This window comes from Setaria italica, chromosome VI, assembly GCF_000263155.2.
Source record: "Setaria italica strain Yugu1 chromosome VI, Setaria_italica_v2.0, whole genome shotgun sequence".
Taxonomy (NCBI): domain Eukaryota; kingdom Viridiplantae; phylum Streptophyta; class Magnoliopsida; order Poales; family Poaceae; genus Setaria; species Setaria italica.
In genome coordinates, this window is record NC_028455.1 from 33,308,968 (window position 1) to 33,318,734 (window position 9,767).

The 9,767-nt window shown below is 54.5% G+C and overlaps 1 protein-coding gene across 1 annotated transcript; it reads left to right on the forward strand.

Moving 5' to 3' along the window:
* The first annotated feature begins 7,425 nt into the window (after positions 1-7,425).
* LOC101770753 (auxin-induced in root cultures protein 12) lies at positions 7,426-8,634 on the forward strand. Its single transcript, XM_004973878.2, has one exon. The coding sequence runs from the start codon at positions 7,518-7,520 to the stop codon at positions 8,304-8,306; it is 789 nt and encodes a 262-aa protein (XP_004973935.1). The 5' UTR covers positions 7,426-7,517; the 3' UTR covers positions 8,307-8,634.
* The last annotated feature ends 1,133 nt before the right edge of the window (positions 8,635-9,767 follow it).

The window sequence follows — 9,767 nt, forward strand, 5'->3', positions numbered from 1 at the left end:
TCTGTGCGGTCGTACCTGTGCTGTGAGCTTTGGGGGCGACGGCGAGTGCGCCGTACGCACCAGCGTCCGTTCAACGGCCCGGAACGCACGTCAGGGGGCGCGGAAAAAAACACCGCGTTGCTTGCTTGTTTGCTTGCTGCCTGCCGCCGGCCGTCGGCTGCTACTTTGGTTCTCGAGCGAGGTTTGTCGCCCCTGTGCGCCGATCGGCGCGGACCACGAAACGGTTGGGCGTGTAGGTCACCAGCGTAATGACCGCGATCGACCGATCGATCGGCCCGTCGCTTTCGTCCGTTCCCACCCGGGTGTCCCTCCTTTTCCTGGCTAGCGTACGTGCGCCCAAGTTCGCGCTTCTTTCGCGTGCACACTATTACAGCTCGCATTCAAGGGGAAGGAATGACGCGTGCGATCGAGACGAGTGTTCAACACCCACCGGTGTGCGTGCGTGTCTGTGGTCGTCTTGCCGCCTCGTGAAGACGATACCTGCTGTGATGAGGGCGCCCCGTACGTCCCATGGAGTATGGACGCGACGGAGGATCCAATTCGGGTGTCGCAACCACCAGATTCGTGAAAGAAAAAAAAGCAGAGACGGTCACTGCTTGGAAAAGCGTCTTCAGTACCCGTTTCTAACTCCCTTTAGTATCGATTATGTAACCAGTATTGCTACTTCGGTATAAAATGTATTAAAAAAAGAAAAAAAAAAGGAAATTCCACCGGTTTGAGCTCGAGCCGCACCCCACCTGAGCTGCACCCCGCCGGCCCGACCGCCCAAGCCGCACCCCACTCGAGCCGGATCCCGTTGTCACCGCTCCATCTGCCGGATCCCACCACCACCCCCGGATCCCATCGTCGCCGCTCCATCCTGTCGCGTCGAGCCCGCTAGCCGCTGCCGCTCCGTGCCCCGATGGCCACCGCTGCCGCTCCTCACCTCAGGCACGAGGTGAGGGGCGAGCAAAGAGGGGAGGGGAGGGGAGGCCGGGGAGGAAGGTAGTGAGAGGGTCGGCAGTGGCGAAGGGAGGGAAGGGTCGGTGGAGGGGGAGGGAGGGGCCGGGTCGACACCTCCTCGAGCAAGGGGGCCGGCCGGTGCAGACGGAGGGAGGCGGAGGATAAGGCTTGTGCGGGGGAAGGAGGGAGGCGAATGGATAAGGCTTGCACGCGGATAGAGGAAGGCGGAGGATGAGGCTACCATTTAGTATATCAGGTGGAGACTTCACCCGGTACTAAAGGCCACCCATTACTACCGGGTGAAGCCTTCACCTGGTACTAAAGGCCCTCAGGCACATTAGTACGGTTGGAGGTTCAACCGGTACTAATGGGTGCCCTTTAGTATCGGTGAAGCCACCACCCGGTACTAAAGGGGGTCACGAGGGGTTTCTCGGTGACTTAGTCGTGAAGTCCGGTACTGATTATCACATTAGTACCGGGGTAAAATGCAACCGGTACTGAGTCTCGGGAGTTTTCCATTAGTGGGTATAGACGATATCCTACCGAATCATCCATTCGTACGCTTCGAACTTCGATGGCTGCAACTCCGGCACGGCGAAGCACCCGTCGGTCTCACGCCGATGAGTTAATCGAACCGACGAAGACCTAGACTGGTCGGGAGGCGGCAGGATCGGCACGCACCTATCGCATCGTGTTGGTAAGCTGCCGCACCCGCACGGGCGTCGCCGCCCCGACCGTTCAGACCAGCGTGCCGAGCCAATTCGCAATTTCACATCCAGGTCGCCAAATCTGGAGGTTGCTCTGTTCGTGCACTGCGGCCACGACCACGAGAGGGATCACGGATGGGGAAAGGAAAACGACGGGAGCCAGGCGACGACGGGGGCTCGGGTTGGCGCGTGGCGACGCCGCGCGATTCCAATTTCCATGCGGCCGAGGCCCCCGAAAAGGACGGCGGGTGGCTGGTGACCGGTGTGTGTGCCTTTGGTACCGCGGTGGATAGCGACGGGGCCCCTCTGACGCCACCGTGACGGCCGCATGACGTACCACGGGCTTCCACTGCCGTAGCCAAGCCAAGCCGAAGCCGCGCCCGTGCCTGCAGGCTGCAGCACAGGGAGATGAGATGGCGGCTGTGCTCTTGCTGCCTTGTTGGCACGGACTGGATCAGCAGGTTGACAAAGCCACCGAAAATCGCCACTAGTTTTGTCCGCGCCATGAAATGTACGGTGCCTGCAGCAGAGAAAAGGTTCAGGAGCGAAGTCTGCAAGACTGCAGCAAAAGTTCAGGACGGGAAATCGCATGATGGGAAAATCGGCCACCAACAACAATCAACGCCATATCGATCAGGTTACGGCGATCCCCAAGCATGCATGAACATCCGCCGTGCGTGACGCATTCGCGTGCGAACAATGTACGAAGTGCAATTTCCAAATAACGACCTCTTGCAAAGAAAAAAATTCAGAAATTCAGAGGCTACTGACATCAACGCTCAGAAATTCAGGTTCGCAAAAAAAGGACGCTCAGAAACTCCGGCCAGCCAGCCACGCAAAAAGTCGGCGTCGCTCGTGTCGGGATCTCGGGGCTACGCGGCCGAAATGGAGCTGGTCTGCTCGGTCCGGCGACCCTCCGTTCCGGACAAGGAAGCATTCCTGATACAGCAAAAGCTGCTGAATCTTCTCGTGGAAAATCTCAGCTTCGTCCACAAAAAAGTTTATGAGCTTCTGCAAGCACTTGCATCGTGCGGTCTGCCCAATGGCTCCGGCGAGCTCACGCCGCCGCCGCCCTGCCCTGCCGCCCTGCGCTGTCAACCCATTCACCTCTTCGACCCCCTCGCGTGTTCTTACCACTCTTACGTAATCCGCAGTAGCACCTTTTATGCTTCGTCGCCACGTGACCGTATTCTCAGCACGAAAAAGGAAGCCCGATTCTTTACTAAACTAATTTTTTCAAGACTGCCGATCGTGCGAATCCGAGTGTACGTCGGTATCGTTGAAACACGGCCCTAGTACGTTGTCAAACACTCAAACCCACCAAGCTTTGACGCCGGCCGATGGCAATGCAATACGGTTGAACGGCAGGTACCCAGTACACTCATGCAATGCAAATTAAAGTAGGCAGGCCGGCCTTGCTAGTTGCTAGTCACGGTTTCACATTCCATCCCGGCCGGCCTGCACGGCGTAGCAGTTTTCCAGGACAAGTTGCGGTTGGTACGTACGTGTTGAGGTCTAGGGGCAAATTAGACCTTTTACACGATTCCTTAATCTATTTCAAATTCTCTAAGGCCCCGTTTGGGTCCAAGGAATTGGAATCTATTTAATGGAGTAGGCTAATTTATGTTGGAATGTGGCATTCCACAACTTTCCAAAGTTTAGATATAAGCCTATCTTAAATTCATGGGGTGGGAGATGGAAATTGATTCTATAGATTATGGTTATTAGATGGAATTCAATTCTTATAGCACGCTCTTAGACTCGCTTCTCTATAGTAGAAGTGCAGCATACAAGTATCTCTCCCATATCACCAACTATAATATACAACTATATTCCACATACAATTATATTAGCTTAATTAATTTGTGTCTAAATTATGATTATTAGGATGGAATTCAATTCCAATGATCCAAACGGGGCCTAAACGTTGCTATATTATAGGACGGAGAGAGTACTCTCAAAATCTAGGGGTGAAGTCAAGTGTTGACTCCGTGTCAGTACTCGGAGAAAATGGGCATGGTTGGTGGGATGGGAAACAATTTGCTAGATTTTCCGAGCTTTCTTACAGGGAATTCGGCTCTTGGACTGTGCCCTTCAACCACGCTCGCTTGACCCGATCGACCTGTGCTCTGTTCGGCTGAAACCCAACGGGCTAGCCGGCGAATGAACCTGGTCCAATTACTATTTCTGTTATCGTTGGACACAAGCCAAACTAATCAAGCAGACAGCTTAAGAAGCAGCATGTGAAGTATAAAATGCTTACCAAAATCGTGATAAATTGTACAATTTAAGTCCTTAGCGTAGGAATTCAGACTGAAAATGGACACTTTCTCTATTAGTACATACTGGTAGTTAACCTACTGACTTCTCTTCAAAAAGATTACAAAATGGGCAAAAAAAAAAAGAAAAAAGAAGAAGAAGCCTCTTTCCAGGTCTTCAGAGCGGCCCTAGCTACCAAGCAGGAAGGGACTACTCCTGTGTCCTGATCGGACCTGAAAGCTGGGATCACACCGGCGCACGTACACCTAATTAGCGGCTAGGTGTGAACGTCAACTGCCGTGAAACCTAACCACCCAACAAGATGGGGGAATCCATCGATCTGGAAAAGGATGATCTCGCACCTGAAAGCATCGTCCGTGCAGCAGCTTTCCATCTGCCTCTTCTTTTTTCAGGAGGAAGAAAGGCCAGAAATTGAGAGACTGTACAATAAAGTTCAGAGGTCTTTTCACTCTCCAGTCCATCAGCATGTAGACTTGTGTAAAGTGGTATGGTATGCAAGACAAAACTATTTGAAGAGATAATACTAGGCGTGCGTGCATAGCCCCTTACCTAATCCGAAAACATAACCCTTAAGAGTACTTTTTTAAGCTCCAATTGGGATGTACTCCCTGTCAGAGACGAGCAGAGATAGAATAAGGCGTTGCCCCGCCGGCACGGCCATGGCCAGAAGTGTTTCAGAGACCATCATCACATGCGACTCAATGATCTATACCTCGATCATTGAGTTGCTTATACACAACGTTCTCGTACTGCTAAAACACAGACCGCAATGACACTACGACAGGGACCTCTGAACTTTTGGCCTGTATAATATAACAGGCCCAATCCTGCCCGTTTTGGCTCTTCCTCTCGCCCTTGCCTGCATAGCCATGCTTGCAAGCAATAATCAAATCCAAATGCAGCAGCCTGCTTTCTGCATCTCCCAATCCTTGACGCGTGGATGGGTACGATGCCTTGCCTGGAGTTTTGTATTGCTGCTATGATCTGACTGCCGAGCTGAACATTTGGCAGGGCGTGCGGCAAGCGGAATCAGCAGTGATCACGGGTGCAACCGTCTCGCGTCCAGGATACCCAGATGCGCAGTTGCTGAGCTTGTTCTCTTGCCCGTTCGTTAATCCTTCCGGCCGGTGCAATTTGCAGAGAGAAGATATGGTAGATTAATGCTACCTTGGGTATGCTTTGCTAGGTACCGGACGGCGATGCAGGTTCACAAGTGAAGAGACAAGCAGACAACAGGAGTGTGTGTGTGGGTGGGTTTCAGTCTTTCAGAGAGGTGCAAAAAGGGTGAAAGATTCAGAGCTGCCATTGGCCGATGGTGGCCGCCTAAGACGGCTCCAACGTATCTGAACACGTTCGTAAATCGTAATATATGGTCTGGTCTGGTAGTAAAGACTGAAAAGAACATTGGAGCTCAAGGGCGTGTTTTTAACTGGTTTGTAGATCTTCCAGATCCATTCAGACTGAAAAAAAAAATGCACAATCGCGACTAATCTGCTCCCACATGCCTATGTTTCGAATCAACCCAATCTCCTGCATACACGTTACTTCATTCCGGAACATGTGAGCTCAATCATACAATCAGACGCTTGCTTGCTGTCCTACTACTACTACTAGTTCATCCAATTCAGAAGGAACCTAAAGATTTTTGCAAATGGACGATGCTACCTGAGGATCAAGGTTGCATCATCAGTCGGTCACCCCCTTCGTCATCGGCCAATTCCGTCGTGAATCACGGGTCAATCTTCAACGCCAACCAGTTGCCCTGCATCTAATGCGCGCAGGGCACGGCGCACGGTGCCGAACATGGCATGGATCCTCGCGCGCCTCTGAATTTCTGAGATCAATACGACCAAGGGCAGGCAGGCTCCATTCAAGAACGGCTACTGCTACTGCTACTTGGACTCGTAGACCACTCGTTATACCGTTGACAATTTGACCCTGCATGTGAGTGAGGTAAGAACGCAACGCCCGTCTCGCGGGAAAGTCAGTGTGGGCAGGGACGAGTTACTCCTGCAGCGATGTGTTCGGCGGTCAGCTGCTCTGACGAACGAACGAAGGCGAAGGAAGATCAGGGATCAATGGAGTGACGGACACTTCATCCTTCAAGCTCGTCGCCAGTGTCCACTGTCCACACCTCGCCGGCGACCTGTCTGAACTCTGAAGTCTGGATCCGGAGAAGTAACAGGCAGTTCCGTTCGTCTCCTCTCGCCACTGCCGTTGGGATCACGCACGCCACGCATCGGCTCCCACCACATGGACCTCCAAGAGTTTGCGACGGAAAGGAAGTTTGGTCAGGTCCCTCCCAGAGATGCATCATGCATGGACCATCATTTACCATTGGATTGGGTTCGGAGCTTCGAGGTTGGCAGGCAGTGGTCTGACCAGAGAATGGCCGCCTAATCGCCGCTGAGTGGTGGGTGGCATTGGCAAGGCTCCTAACGCGCTGGGGCTCGGCGCCATGTGCGCGGCCCTGCCTTTCCAGCGCCTGCCACGCCCGTCTCGTCCACGCCGTGCTGGTTCTCTTCCGGTTGGTTACTTGTGGTTTGGCATCTGTGCCCCGTCCTGGTTTAGGCCCAGCGGCGACGAATCGCATCTAGCTCTGCTCGCCCGCCTCGGAGCGCCGCGTGTGGCGGTGGCCGCGCGTCCTCGGCACGTTCTGGATCGAGGGATGCAATTAGCAGTAAAGAGCGGCTCGTTTCGCATTCCTTTTCAGAAATCCATTCATAGTACGGTTGACGACTCCTTTGCCCACCAGGATTGCAGGGATTTTTGACGCGGAATCGGCTAGGTTTTGCGAAAATCAAGAGAGGCTTTGCGGACCCGTTCCATCTCAAAATATAAGTCGTATTGTGGTTCATTAGGACAGGACTTTGATTAGCAATTACTCAATTTTCATATCATTTATGGCTCAAAATTTAACTACTCCTTCCACCCGAAAATACTGTTCGTTTTGATTTTTTAGATACCTAATTTTTATTATATATGCATATCGAAGTCATGTCTGAAAAAACAAAATGAATAGTAATTTGTATTGGAGAGAGTAAGTTCTTACTGACCTTAGCATCATTTGATGCATGAATATAACAGGTAGAATTATGTTCAAACCCACACCATGTAAAAAAGCGCGCCTATGAAATTCATAGTATATGTCTACTCGATTACGTTTTGAAATCACTACTAGTATGATCTTGTATGCTTAAAGACTTGTTCGGGAGGCGCGATTTTTTTAATTCCGCTCGATCTTGAAAAGGTCAAAACTCAAAAGGGGGTTTGTACTTTGTACGCGCCAAAGATTGTTCATACTACTTTCAGCACATTACCGTAGCCTAGTTTTGTCAGCAGTTGGCACGGTACTCGGTCACTCACTCACTCGTGGCTACCACACGCAATAAACAGTATTTTTAAAGCCTAATCAAGCCCTCCAAATGCGGAAACCCCCCTAATAACGCTCATAATTGCCAATCAATCCCACTCCTCCCCTTATAAATTCTCTGCCCCTGCTCACACTCCCACACAGCTCCACTCCAAGAACAGCAAAGCCCACGCACACCGAAGCAGTGAGCGACCGCCAGCCAGCCCAAACCCCACATGGCCGCCTCCGCAATGCTGCTCCTGTTCCTCCTGCTGGCGTCGCCGGCGGCCACGCGGCTGGCCTCCGCCGCCTGCGCGAGCGAGAAGTTCCCGGCGGGGCGGGCGTACGCGACGTGCGAGGACCTCCCCAAGCTCGGCGCGTCGCTGCACTGGACCTACGACGCGTCCAAGAGCTCGCTCTCCGTGGCGTTCGTGGCCGCGCCGGCGGCGCCCGGCGGGTGGGTGGCGTGGGGGCTCAACCCGACCGGCGAGGGCATGGCCGGCGCGCAGGCGCTTGTGGCGCTCAAGGGGTCCGGGTCCGGGGCCCCCACCGTGAAGACGTACAACATCTCAGGCTACGGGCTGGGCGCGTCGTCCCCGCTCGAGTTCCCGGCCACCGAGCTCGCCGCGGACGCCGGCGGCAGCGGGGGCATGATCCGGGTGTACGGGAAGCTGCAGCTGCGCAAGGGGATGAAGGCCGTGAACCAGGTGTGGCAGGTGGGGTCCTCCGTCACCGGCGGGGCACCCGACAAGCACGCGTTCGGGGCCGACAACCTCTCCGCCAAGGCCAAGCTCGTCCTCGCCGGCAGCAAGGCCGCCGCCGCGGGCTCCCCTTCCCTCTCGCCCGTCCCCGCGCCCGAGGCCGGCGGCCCGTCCGCGTCCGGCAGCGGCACCGACAGCGGCGCGGCGTCGTCCATGGCGCCGTCCGCGGGGAAGAGCCCTAACGCCGCTGCGCTCACCGCGGCCGGTGTGTCCGCGCCGGCGCTCCTGATGATGGCGCTGGTGGGTTTCTTGGTGACGGTATGATGATGGCGGTAGATGGATTCTACCAAGCATCATTCATCAGCGAAGGTGGCGGCGGCGGTGGGCAGGAGAGGAAGTATTGCGCTATTTTTGCTGGGCTTTTTTTTGGCTGGGGGAGGAAATAAACATTGTTGCTGTACTTGTTGGTTGTTGAATGTTGAGCTGTTGTTTGGTAGCATTAGCATAGCGATTTACTGTAGTTGGAGACATGTCATTCATCCGGTCACATGGCCCTAGTTCTTTCTTGCCGCAGCGCTCTGTTTCTGATGAATCTCTGGGTGGTGGTGTTGTCGTTGTAGCAGCAGAGTTGTCTGCAGATGATGCAGTACAAGCGTTTGGTAGGACGATGCCTTGCCTAATCCTCTGGTAACCCTCTTGCGCACATGATCGCCGGCGACGCATGGATTCGTCAGTGTTTTCCTTCCATGGCGTCCCGGTGTTAAAGGGCCCGGGAGAACAGTGCGATGGCAGCGATGTCACCATCTCAGGGCCAACACCTTACAGCTGGCCATGATCTGATCAAAGGAGCTAAGCTAGCTTCGCGGAACTATTCTGTGCGGCGCAAGTATCGATCGATCCATGGATGGGAACGTCGATTAACATCTTTTCAGCACATGTTGTTGGGAGTGATTGATCACTCTGTTCCCGTCCCGTTTCCTCCGAAAGATGATGGCCTGCTCTGTGCCTAACTCGATAAGCCCTGCTCTGTTCAGCTCAGCTCATCATTCCCTGATGAAGAGCAGGCGCCGCATGATGGGAAGAACAGCGCACTACGCCATTACAGCACGCATGCGATGCGCCAACTCTCAAATCCAATCCAAACCAAACCTAACCATGCAATGCAAGCAAAGCGCGAGAGAAATCAGTGGCGTTGATTGCATGGGGGGCTACACCAATTGCAGCCTGCAGTGCAGCTGCAGGGTGTTTTTTTTTTTAACATAACCTGCTGCAGGGTGTGTGACCCAAGGGGAAAGGCGGCAGGCAGGCAGCCCGCTAGTTGGAAAGGAAAGGGTAACCGCCGAGAGGACGCCGGCCGGCAGGGGCTCCGCGCGGTAGGTGGCGGTCGACCGGGATATGATTGAGCTCTTTTCCGCTGGAGCAATGGAGCATCGCTGCGCTCCTGCCGTGCCTAGATGAGTCACGGGCAGAGCGAGGTCGGGCCAGAGAGAGCAGCCGCCGCCACCGGCAACCCATGGTGCGTTCGGTTCCTAGCCTGCGAAACCGAGAACCCCAGCGCCGCGCGCAGGGCACATGGCTGGCACAGTTGCCGGCGGGAAAATGTCTGCGTGCGGACGGGGAAATTACCGCGTGTCTGTGCCTCTATGCGTGCGTATGGGTGCACATGCCGCCCGCCGCTGCGCGTGTCGGCGTCGTCGTCTTCGCCGTCGGTCTTCGGGGCCGGGGCGACGGCTGGTGGGGCCGAGCCTGAACCGGTGAACCCTGTCTCTCTGTCCGGATGCTGCG